The sequence below is a fragment of the Capra hircus genome, chromosome 13 (assembly GCF_001704415.2).
Source record: "Capra hircus breed San Clemente chromosome 13, ASM170441v1, whole genome shotgun sequence".
Lineage (NCBI taxonomy): Eukaryota > Metazoa > Chordata > Mammalia > Artiodactyla > Bovidae > Capra > Capra hircus.
The window spans coordinates 47,677,505-47,690,310 of NC_030820.1; the positions used below are offsets into that span (position 1 = coordinate 47,677,505).

Genomic DNA, 12,806 nt, shown 5'->3' on the forward strand with positions numbered 1-12,806 from the left:
AAAAAGGATGTACTTTTCATCATAGGGAGTTAGAATGCAAAAGTGGGAAGTCAATAGATATGTGGATAACAGGCAAGTTTGGCCTTGGAGTACAGAATGAAGCAAGGCAAAGACTAACGAGTTTTGCCAGGAGAATGTGCTGCACTGGGCATAGCAAACACCCTCTTGCAACAACACAAGAGACCACTCTACACGTGGATATCACCAGATGGTCAATACTGAAATCCAGTTGATTATATTCTTTGCAGCCAAAGATGGAGAAGCTCTATACAGTCAGCAAAAACAAGACCTGGAGCTGACTGTGGCTCAGATCATGAACTCCTTATTGCCAAATTCAGACTTAAATTGAAGAAAATAGGGAAAAACACTAGACCACTCAGGTATAACCTAAATCAAATCCCTCATGATTATAAGTGGAAGTGACAAATAGATTCCAGGGATTAGATCTGACAGATAGAGTTCCTGAAGATCTGTGGACAGAGGTTCGTAACATTGTACAGGAGGCAGTGATCAAAACCATCCCCAAGAAGAAAAATTGCAAAAAGGCAAAATGGTTGTCTGAGGGAGGCTTACAAATAGCTGAGAAAAGAAGAGACATGAAAGGCAAAGGAGAAAAGGAAAGATATATCCATCTGAATGCAGAATTCCAGAGAATACCAAGGAGAGATAAGCAAGCCTTCCTCAGTAATCAGTGCAAAGAAATAAGAGGAAAACAAAAGAATGAGAAAGATTAGAGATCTCTTCAAGAAAATTAGAGATACCAAGGGAACATTTCATGTAAAGATGGGCACAATAAAGGACAGAAATGGTATGGACCTACCAGAGCAGAAGATATTAAGAAGAGGCGGCAAGAATACACAGAAAACTATACAAAAAAAAATCTTAGTGGCCCAGGTAAACACAATGGTGTGATCACTCAACCAAAGCCAGACATCCCGGAGTGCGAAGTCAAATGGGACGTAGGAAGCATCACTACGAACAAAGCTAGTGGAGATGATCGAATTCCAGCTGAGCTATTTCAAATCCTGAAAGATGATGTTGTGAAAGTGCTGCACTCCATATGCCAGCAAAATTGGAGGACTCAGCAGTGACCACAGGACTGAGTGGCTAAACAACAAAAAACCCTTTCAACCAGTTGCTAACTTTTACCCTCTATATCTTAGTATCTTACTGGTTGAGCATCACACTGTGCTTGAACTATCAATTTTCTCTTTTACGTGCCTCAGTACTAGGGTTTAACGGGTCTTGTGGAACAGGTCAGTTTTCATTCCAGTCTTAAAGAAAGGCAATGCCAAAGAATGCTCAAACTACCACACAATTGCACTCATTGGCCCCATGTAGAGAAGGAAATTGCAGTCCACTCCAGTACTCTTGCCTGGAAAATTCCACAGACAGAGGAGCCTGGTGGGCTACATGGGGCCGCAGAGTCGGACACAACTGAGCAACTTCACTTTCTTCTTTCTTCTTTGATTCCAAATGATTGGAATTACCTAGCATTATTTCCATGGTAGAGATCAAGACCCAATTAAACACAACTGAAACTAGATTGTGAATTATCTGTTTTGTTATAATTAACATGCTTTCAGTCCCTAGTTTAAACTCTGTGAGAGAAGACAGTTATCTGTCACATTTAACTGCTGTATTCCCGGGGCCCAGACTCATGCCTTGCACACAGTAGGCTCTCAGTAAATAAACTACATTGATTTTTAGGTTGATTTTAGTAATCACTTTTCATTCATTAAGTCTTCATTTCAGGGTTTCCATCTCTTTAGCTTTGAATATTTGTCTTTAACGTGGTTTTGAACCTGTAAAATTACATTTTAACTGGGAAGCAGAAGCCTAAATAATAAAAATCTAAACTGGTGACAGTACATCATAGAGCACATAGCTATAAAAACCCCATGTTTATGGGCAACAGTTCATATAAGCTTTCTCTGTAAATATACTAGGAAGTAGAAGAGAATAGAGCCACTTTCAGAGGTTGAGAGATCATTGTGAGCTATTTCTGTGTAAGGAAAGTAACTCAAACATTTTACATACTTTTCTTCAAATCTGAAGCAGTGTAGCTCAGACTCAGATCCCAGATATGACACTTAATTAGCTTTGTAACCTTTGGCAAATCACTTAACCTTAGAAGATGTTGTATCTTTATCTGTAAAACGGAAATAATAATAATCCTCAAGTAACTGGAAAAGGTCAGTTTTTATTCCAATCTCAAAGAAAGGCACTGCCAAAGAATGTTCAAACTACCACACAATTGCACTCATCTCACACGCTAGTAAAGTAATGCTCAAAATTCTCCAAGCCAGGCTTCAGCAATATGTGAACCGTGAACTCCCTGATGTTCAAGCTGGTTTTAGAAAAGGCAGAGGAACCAGAGATCAAATTGGCAGCATCTGCTGGATCATGGAAAAAGCAAGAGAGTTCCAGAAAAACATCTACTTCTGCTTTATTGACTATGCCAAAGCCTTTGACTGTGTGGATCACAATAAACTGTGGAAAATTCTGAAAGAGATGGGAATACCAGACCACCTGACCTGCCTCTTGAGAAACCTATATGCAGGTCAGGAAGCAACAGTTAGAACTGGACATGGAACAACAGACTGGTTCCAAATAGGAAAAGGAGTACGTCAAGGCTATATATTGTCACCCTGCTTATTTAACTTCTATGCAGAGTACATCATGAGAAACGCTGGACTGGAAGAAGCACAAGCTGGAATCAAGATTGCCAGGAGAAATATCAATAACCTCAGATATGCACATGACACCACCCTTATGGCAGAAAGTGAAGAGGAACTAAAAAGCCTCTTGATGAAAGTGAAAGTGGAGAGTGAAAAAGTTGGCTTAAAGCTCAAGATTCAGAAAACGAAGATCATGGCATCTGGTCCCATCACTTCATGGGAAAATAGATGGGAAACAGTGGAAACAGTGTCAGACTTTATTTTTTTGGGCTCCAGAATCACTGCAGATGGTGATCGCAGCCATGAACTTAATAGACACTTACTCCTTGGAAGGAAAGTTGTGACCAACCTAGATAGCATGTTGAAAAGCAGAGACATTACTTTGCCAACAAAGGTCCGTCTAGTCAAGGCTATGGTTTTTCCAGTGGTCATGTATGGATGTGACAGTTGGACTGTGAAGAAAGCTAAGTGCTGAAGAATTGATGCTTTTGAACTGTGGTGTTGGAGAAGACTCTTGAGAGTCCCTTGGACTGCAAGATCCAACCAGTCTATTCTAAAGGAGATCAGTCCTGGGTATTCTTTGGAAGGACTGGTGATAAAGCTGAAACTCCAATACTTTGGCCACCTCATGTGAAGAGTTGACTCATTGGAAAAGACTCTGATGCTGGGAGGGATTGGGGGCAGGAGGAGAAAGGGACGACCGAGGATGAGATGGCTGGATGGCATCACCGACTCAATGGAGGTGAGTTTGAGTGAACTCTGGGAGTTGGTGATGGGCAGGGAGGCCTGGCATGCTGCGATTCATAGGGTCCCAAAGAGTCGGACATGACTGAGTGACTGAACTGAATAGGATTGCTGGAAGGGCTAAATCGGACACATGGTTCAGTTCAGGTCATTTGCTCAGTCATGTCCGACTGTGTGACCCTATGGACTGCAGCACACCAGGGTTCCCTCTCCACCTTCTCCCGGAGCTTGTTCAAACTCAGTGTCCACTGAGTCAGTGATACCATCCAACCATCTTGCTCTCTGTTGTCGCTTTCTCCTCCTGCCTTCAGTCTTTCCCAGTATCAGGGTCTTTTCCAATGAGTTGGCTCTTCTCATCAGGTGGCCAAAGTATTGGAGCTTTAGCTTCAGCATCAGTCCTTCCAATGAATATTCAGGGTTGATTTCCTTTAGGATTGACTGGTTTGATGCAAGGAGAGCAAACCAGTGCTTGGTAAATAAATATAATTAAGGTATACTAGCTATTATAATTGACATAGTCGCCTAAAGCATTTGTGACAACTGTTCCATGAGAAATAAGAATATGGTAAATTATATGGTATGGTCTTCCCTGGTGGCTCAGTGGTAAAGAATCCACCTGCCAATGAAAGGAAGATCTCTTGGAGAAGGAAATGCCAACTCCAGTATTCTTTCCTGGGAAATCTCATGTACAGAGGAGCCTGTACACGAGGCTCCCCTGGCGGGCTGCAGTCCATGAGCTTGCAAAAGAGTGTGACACAACTTAGTGATTAAACAACAAATAATATAGGAAAGTAGTTAATTATAAAAAAAAATTATGCTGTATTTCTAGGGAATACACATATTCATCTAATTGTTTTATTAGTTACTACAGTCTTATTTGGATGACTCATTCCTGTATGTACAGCTTATTCTCTTTCATGTGGGCTCTTATCTATTCAGGGAACAAATGAAGCTGTGTTTTTAATAACCCTTTAAATCCGTAACTATAAGCTCCTTAAGGGCAGGAATTGCACCTGTTTTGTTCTACCATGGGAAGCCTACTGTCTAGTGACCAATTTATATTTGATTATGTAACTCATTAAATACCATCTTTGCCTCTGAGTCTGGCTGTGAGATTATATATAAGCCGAGAATTAAGGGCAGGCAATCAGCAACAGGGCTGGACTAGAGAGGATGACTAAGCTCTAACTGGTACTTTCAGACTTCTGGCTAAAATTCACTGTGAATTATGTATTTCTTTCCCTGATGATATTGTGAAAATAAGAAGAAAGCAGCAAGAGCTGGAGAAATAGGTGTATCCTTTAATATCTAACCATCATTACTGCAAATCAGCAGAACCTTTCTACTTCATCCCCAGAGTATTTTCCAACACATTTTATTTGCCAGATGCTGCTCTAGGAGCTGAGAAGACATCTTTACCAAGGAAAGCCTAAATTTAGTATGTTTAGTTTTTTTTTTTTTTCATGAATCAAAGAGAATGTTCCAAGTATTTATATTGTAGCCTGTCAACTTTGTATTTTTATGCAAAAATTCATTTGTATTTCTCTTTCTAAAATAGGAAGTTTCTTAAAAAGTGGTAGCTATGTCCAAAATATTGTTATCCCCGACCAGTCCATACATAGTTAATTCATAATCACCACTCAGTAAATACATGTTTAAATCTTTGTTACCTGAGCCTCAGGGCTATTTCCACATTTTCTTTTTATAACTTGGACAAAAATTTCTATAGCTGAAACACACTGGGTAACTGTTTTTCTTTCCTTCCATAAGCATGTTAGGAACTTACTCTGATGAATTTGGGAACCTAGATTTTGAACGATCCCAGCATGGTTCTGGAATGAGCAACAGGTCAGCAGCAAAAAGATTTATTTCTGCTCTCAACAATATTGCCGAAAGAACTTACAATAATTTATTTCAGTTTCATCAACTTCAACAGATTGCCAAAGAGTTAAACATTCAGGTATGATAAAATAATAATTAGTAAATCTTTTTACAATAATTTCAGGAGGGCTTTATTAGTATAGAAGAACTTTTTTTTTTGAGCTTTTTTTTTTTTAATTTTTTTTTAATTTTTTAAATTTTAAAATCTTTAAGAAGAACTTTTAAACGTCAAAAGACTTAGACTAAAGTCATGAAATAGGCTGTTTTGGAGTATTTAAAACACACGCTTGTTTTATTTAAGATATAAAATTAGTTGCTCAGAGCTTTAAAAAAAACAGTTTCTATCTAAAATTCAAACTTCTTTTCAAAAGAGTTTTCAACATCTTGATAGGAGAAACATAGCAAGTTTCCATGTTATTCTGACAGTCTGTGTGGGCAAGTGATGTTACACATCATTGAACCTCAGTTTTCTCATTTGTTACATGGACATGATTCCACTTGATCTAACTACTTAACAGTCTTAGTGAAAATGGGTATAATAGCACTTTCTAGGTTTTTTTTCTTTCCAGGATTCATAATAGCACTTTAAACATGTAAAACAGTTTGTATGGAAAATTGCTCATTCAATTTCAAAAGTTAGTCTAATTTTTATTTTGAAGCTAAGCTAAAACAAATATAAAAGATTCTATGCCTACTGGAGTTATTTTTGATTAGCTAGGTGTTATAGAATCCAAGGTTTGTATGTAAGCAGCTTTCTCTGTAAGAAGTACAAATGATTTTATTTGCCCAAAAAACTTGACAATTGTATATTACTGTTTGAGAGATTAATTTTAAAAATCACATTTTTTTGCATATATTTAACAGGCTCTTTTATTATTTTCTACTAGGTTGCTGATTTTGAAAATTTTATTGGATCACTAAATGACCAAGGTTATCTCTTGAAAAAAGGCCCAAAGGTTTACCAACTTCAAACTATGTAATAGGACTACCAAGCCAGGCTGTCCTGGGTTTGTTGTGAAGAATATGCAAAAAAAAACTGTTCTCTGAAAATGACATCCCACATGTAAGAGGAAAAGAGAGTTGAACCAATTTAAGAAGTGATAAAATCATGTGTTAATTTTTTACTTCTCCAGAAGACTAAAAATATTTTACATTTTATCTAAATGATGTAATTAGAAGTTATTTATAGTTTTGTTTTTGACCTTTCTTTTATTCTTATAAATACTTTATGGTTGTGCATATCAAATGTTCATCTGCGTAAACAGTCACAAGGTTACATTTAAATATTTAAATAGTTCTGACACACAAAATTGAGCATCTCATAGAAATAAATTGATGCCAACTTTCAATTCCCCAAAATTTTGGAAATATTGTATATTGACTTTTTTAAATTTAATTTTTTTCTTTATTTTATTAGCTGTGACCTTAGTTCACTGACCAGGGATTGAACCTGGAGCCTTAGCAGTGAAAGCATAGAGTCCTAACTATTTGGACTGCCAGGGAATTCCCTTAGCTTTATTTACCGACTTTGATTTATAACATGATATAAGCTTCATGTGTAATTAGACTTCTGTATATACTATTTCCTCCTGACCTAAAGTCTAGTGTCCATCCATATACTGACATATTAAGCTTAACATCGTAGCTAATGGAAAAAATTTAAACAGCTGTGCAAGACTATAGCAGCCTCTGTTCCACTCATCCACATGCCCCAATTTTCTGTTCAGTCGCAACTGTTCTCCCATTTACCTCCATTTTTCTAAAGGACATGCTACTAATGCTAATTCTTTTTTTTTTTTTTTTCCCTTAAAGTATACTTGATACTGTGTTAGTTCCAGGTGTACAGCAAAGTGATTTGGTTATGCATATATATGTGTATATTATATTCTTTTTTCTATTTTCCATTATAGTGTATTATAACATACTGAATATAGTTCCCTATGCTACACAGTAAATTCTTGTTATCTATCTATAGTAATGCTCATTCTTGAGTTTTCAGTTCCAAAAATTAAACTGACGTTTTACCTACCTCAGAATATAGTTCTTTTAAACCCTTCTATGTATATACATACATATACACTTCCCCATTTCTTTCCAGTTTAGTTATATATCATAATTTTTAGTTAAATCTAGTGAAAAGGCTGGCTTGAAACTCAACATTCAAAAAACTAAGATCATGGCATCTGGTCCTGTCACTTCATGGCAAATAGATGGGGAAACAATGGAAACAGTGACAGACTTATATTTTCTTGGGCTCCAAGATCACTACAGATGGTGACTGCAGCCATGAAATTAAAAGACGCTTGCTCCTTGAAAGAAAAGCTGTGACCAACCTAGACAGCATATTAAAAAGCATTGACATTACTTTGCCAACAAAGGTCCATCTAGGGAAGGCTGTGGTTTTTCCAGTAGTCATGTATGGATGTGAGAGTTGGACTATAAAGAAAGCTGAGTGCTGAAGAATTGATGCTTTTGAACTGTGGTGTTGGAGGAGACTCTTGAGAGTCCCTTGGACTCCAAGGAGATCCAACCAGTCCATCTGAAAGGAAATCAGTCCTGAATATTCATTGGAAGGTCTGATGCTGAAGCTGAAACTCCAATATTTTCGCCACCTGATGCGAAGAACTGATTCATTGGAAAAGACCTTGATGCTGGGAAAGATTGAAAGCAGGAGAAGGCGGGGACAACAGAGGATGAGATGGTTAGATGGCATCACCAAATCGATGGACGAGTTTGAGCAAGCTCCAGGAGCTGGTGATGGACAGGGAAGCCTGGCGTGCTGCAGTCCATGGGGTTGTAAAGAGTTGGACACAACTGAACATAGTCTTAGTGTCACTGTGTCTATTGAATATTATTCATTTCCTTCCTTGTATACTACTTTTTTCCCATTAAAATTAATAATTTGTTTTTCAACTACTTAGATTTCTATGTACCGACCACTAATTTGAACCCAAGGCTCCACTACAAGTCTAAGTCTGCTCCCGGAATATGCAGATAAACCAAAAAACCTATTTTAACTGAAGACCTCTCCTGGAATTCTCTGGCTTTTTCCAATCTGAACTACACATCTGTCTGGGACTTCTCATTTTCTCTCCCATTTCCTGGCCCCTCTTTCTCATTTTACTCCCTCATTTTGGTGGAATCCATTTTCTAATAGCTTCCTGAGGAAGGGTTTATGAGATATATTCTACCCTTATTCCTGGACTGACATTTTGGGCATAGAATTTTAGTTTGGAAATCATCTTCACTCAGAATTTTAGATATTGCTCTATTGCTTTTACTTTTCAGTGTTGCTGTTTGGAAATCCAAAGCCATTTTTATTTTTGGCATGTGACCTTTATTTCCTCTTGACAAGCTATTTGCATCTTCCCTCTTGCCATGGTGTTCTGAAATTTTTTATAGTGTTTAGTAACTATCCTGCTGGTTTCTTATGCCAAAAATGTTGGCGTTATCTTAATTTTCTCTTATCCCCTAATCAGTCCATCAACAAATCCTCTTAGTACTATCTTTATAACATCTGAAACCTGGTTACTTTTCATTACTTCCAGTTCCATATTCTGGCTCAATTAATCATCTTTTCTCCAGCTTCACAAGGAGAAAGACTGCTTTATTCACCACTATGGCCCTAGCATATAAAACAGATTTTGACTACATACCCCTGTGAGGAACACACATAAAGTGGGTTCAGTTCAGTTCAGTCGCTCAGTTGTGTCTGACTCTGTAACCCCATGGACTGCATCACGCCAGGTTTCCCTGTCCATGACCAACTCCCAGAGCTTACTCAAACTCAAGTCCATTGAGTCAGTGATGCCATCCAATCATCTCATCTTCTGTTGTCCCCTTCTCCTCCTGCCTTCTATCTTTCCCAGTATCAAGGTCTTTTCCAGTGAGTCAGTTCTTTGCATCAGGTGGCCAGAGTATTGGAGATTGAGCTTCAGCCTCAGTCCTTCCAATGAATATAAAGTGGGTGATTATACCATTTACAATGGGTTCTATCCCTGATCTGGGAAGATCTCACATGCTGTAGAACAGCTAAGTCCAAGTGTCACAATTATTGAAACTGCTGTAGAGCCAGGGTGCCACAGCTACTGAAGCCTGTAGGCCCTAGAGCCCATGCTCTGCAACAAGAGAAGCCACCTCAATTAGAAGCCCACACACCACAACTAGAAAGTAGCCTCTGCTTGCAGCAACCCACGCAACAATGAAGACCCAGCACAGCCAAAAATATTTTTAAAAAGAATATAGAAAAAGAACAAGAGAATAAAATGTTTTTCTAGTAACAAGAAGGAGGCATTCTCCTTCATTTCTCCCTGGGAAGTTGCTCAAAAGCAATGAGGAAACTGAAGAACAAAAGTATATAGTCCATCTTCTGTGAACTAGGAAACAACGGAGACCCCCAAACCCCAACACTAGGAAGATCCACCAAAAGTTTCCAGGCAGCCTTGCATGAAGGAGGCAGAGATAATGCCTATGACTGAAGATTTCTGAATGAAGCAATAAAGTATCTCTCAAAGTATACTTTGCACTCCTACTGGGGCAAAAAGTAAAACTACCATTGCAATAGTGTGAATAGAGTGTACCGATGACAGCAGCAGCTTCTCTGGACCTAGCTGAAGTATAAGAAGTAAAAGGAGAGGTTAAATGAGAAGTCGTTTGGATAAGCCACTTTGAAGGAGAAAACAAATCTGGCTGTCCTCAAATTTCTCCAAAGCAACATTCATCACTGAAGTATACAGAGTAATACCTAGAAATCTTTTTGACAGGAATTTTATACCCAGATATTTTGGTCAAGTTTCTTAGTTGGAAATCTGGAGTCAATTTTTTTTCTGTAAAAGACCAGATAGGAAAAATTTTAGGCTTTCTGGGCCATATAAACCCTGTCACAACTATTCAACTCTGCCATTGTAACACTCAAATGAGTGTAGCTGTGTGCAAAAAAAACTTTACTAATAGACACTGAAATTTGAATTTCATAAAACTTTCATGTGTCTAGAATGCTAAATACTCTTTACTTTTTTTCATCCATTAAACAATAACAGGTAGTGGGTCAGATTTGGCCCGTGAACTGTGGTTTGCACACTATCAGACAGAAAAAGAAACTGATGCTTAAGCAGAAAAAGGAGGGTTTTGAAAGAATTTTGGTTAGCTGTCAGAACTGTTGAAAGGCTGAAGGATAAGCTTCAAAGAGCAATTTCTAAAATTGTTCTGAAGAGGAAGCTGCTACCACCCCACTGCCACACAAGGCACGAGAGAAAGGTTCTGTTGCTCCATGTCTCATGGATGCCACTTCTGTACCAGGAACACAAGGAACCCACTGTCTCTGCAGAAAGTTGGTACCACTCACACCAAAACAGCAAGAAATGATTCTTCATGGGGCCTCCTTAAATTGCCAAACCCCCCAAAAAAAATCTCATCTAGAAATGCCTGACTGAAGAAGCCTAGGTTATATGCCCCTTACCTAGAATGCTGAGGAGTTTTCTGGGTTCTAGGTGAGAAGGCAGCACCAGTAAAGCCAGCCTTTTTCCTATATGTTGAGAGTTCAAATGGTACTGGGTTGCCAGACAATTATCATTCATGTATAAATGCTAGTGATAATCCACCTGCCAATGCAGGAGACGCAAGACACTTGGGTTCGATCCCTGGATTGGGAAGATCCCCTGGAGTAGGAAATGGCACCCCACTCCAGTATTCTTGCCTGGAAAATTCCATAGGCAGAGGAGCCTGGTGGGCTACAGTCTATGGGGCCACAAAGTCAGCCACTACTGATGTTATTTGCCCCTCAAAAAACTTCTAACTAAAGCCAACAAATACTTCCTAAGAATTTAAAGTGTGAACAATTGTTGGAGAATCTTTTAAAATACAATTTACAATAGATTAAATGAATGGAAATTTAAAACAAACAGAAAAAGGCAATTATTAAGTTCTGACTTTAAGAAAGGAAGGTAGATAGTGATGTAAATATGTATGTGTAGGATAGAGGGTTAAAAGGTATTAGTAGTATAAAAGCACATTTTACAAAAGTTAGCACAGATAACATCAAATGAAATAAAGTGATAGATATGAGACGGAAGAGGAAATATATTACATACATAGTACACACATACACCATGCTGCTGCTGCTAAGTCACCTCAGTCATGTTCGACTCTGCGTGACCCCATAGACAGCAGCCGACCAGGCTCCCTCGTCCCTGGGATTCTCCAGGCAAGAACACTGGAGTGGGGTGCCATTTCCTTCTCCAGTGCATGAAAGTGAAAAGTGAAAGTGAAGTCACTCAATCATATCAGACTCTTAGCAACCCCATGGACTGCAGCCTACCAGGCTCCTCCATCCATGGGGTTTTCTAGGCAAGATTACTGGAAAGAGTTCTCTTCAGATTGTATAAATCTTACATACACTATATGTTTCTATAATATATACTTGGATGAAGCACAAGCTGGAATCAAGATTGCTGGGAGAAATATCAACCTCAGCTGTGCATATGACACCACCCTTATGGAAGAAAGTGAAGAATTAAAGAGCCTCTTGATGAAAGTCAAAGACGAGAGTGAAAAAGTTGGCTTAAAGCTCAACATTCAAAAAACTAAGATCATGGCATCTGGTCCCATCACTTCATGGCAAATAGATGGGGAAACAGTGAAAATAGTGTCAGACTTTAGTTTGGGGGGCTCCAAAATCACTGCAGATGATGACTGCAACCATGAAATTAAAAGACACTTAGGAAGGAAAGTTATGACCAAACTAGACAGCATATTAAAAAGCATTGACATTACTTTGCCAACAAAGTTCCATCTAGTGAGGGCTATGGTTTTTCCAGTGGTCATGTATGGGTGTGAGAGTTGGACTATAAAGAAAGCTGAATGCTGAAGAATTGATGCTTTTGAACTATGGTGTTGGAGAAGACTCTTGAGAGTCCCTTGGACTGCAAGGAGATCCAACCAGTCCATCCTAAAGGAGATCAATCCTGACTGTTCATTGAAAGGACTGATGATGAAGCTGAAACTCCAATACTTTGGCCACTGGATGCAAAGAGCTGACTCATTTGAAGACTCTGATGCTGGGAAAGATTGAAGGCAGGAGGAGAAGGGTACAACAGAGGATGAGATGGTTAGATGGCATCACTGACTCAATGGACATGAGTTTTGGTAAACTCTGGGAGTTGGTGTTGGACAGGGAGGCCTGGTGTGCTGCGGTCCATGGAGTTGCAAAGAGTCGGACACAACAGCAACTGAACTGAACTGATGTAGTGTAAATATACCGTGTTAATATACATTGTTCAAAGGGGAAAACAATAGATGCTGTTTTAAAAGTTAAATGATAAAATTATTTTAGATGATTTTTCATCTGATTTTTCATAATTAGATGAAATTATAGAAAAAAGATGATATAAATCTAAATTATCAGAAAACACTCTTCTGTGTTTCTTAGATCCTCTGTTGTCTATTTGGCATCCATTAATCACAAGACCAAACTAATGTCCAAAGCTGTTTACATCTCTCCTG

At 38.6% G+C, this 12,806-nt stretch overlaps 1 protein-coding gene across 3 annotated transcripts in view; it reads left to right on the forward strand.

Moving 5' to 3' along the window:
• The window catches only part of MCM8 (minichromosome maintenance 8 homologous recombination repair factor), a 57,549-nt gene extending 50,215 nt beyond the window's left edge, over positions 1–7,334 (forward strand). For 2 of the 3 annotated variants that reach the window (XM_018057373.1, XM_005688176.3), the window contains exons 18-19: positions 5,196–5,385; positions 6,194–7,334. In XM_018057373.1, coding sequence (XP_017912862.1) covers positions 5,196–5,385; positions 6,194–6,286 — 283 coding nt within the window. In that variant the 3' untranslated portion in view covers positions 6,287–7,334. Of the gene's footprint in view, positions 1–5,195; positions 5,386–6,193 lie in introns of those variants that run through there. The other variant, XR_001919020.1, reaches the window with a different exon arrangement.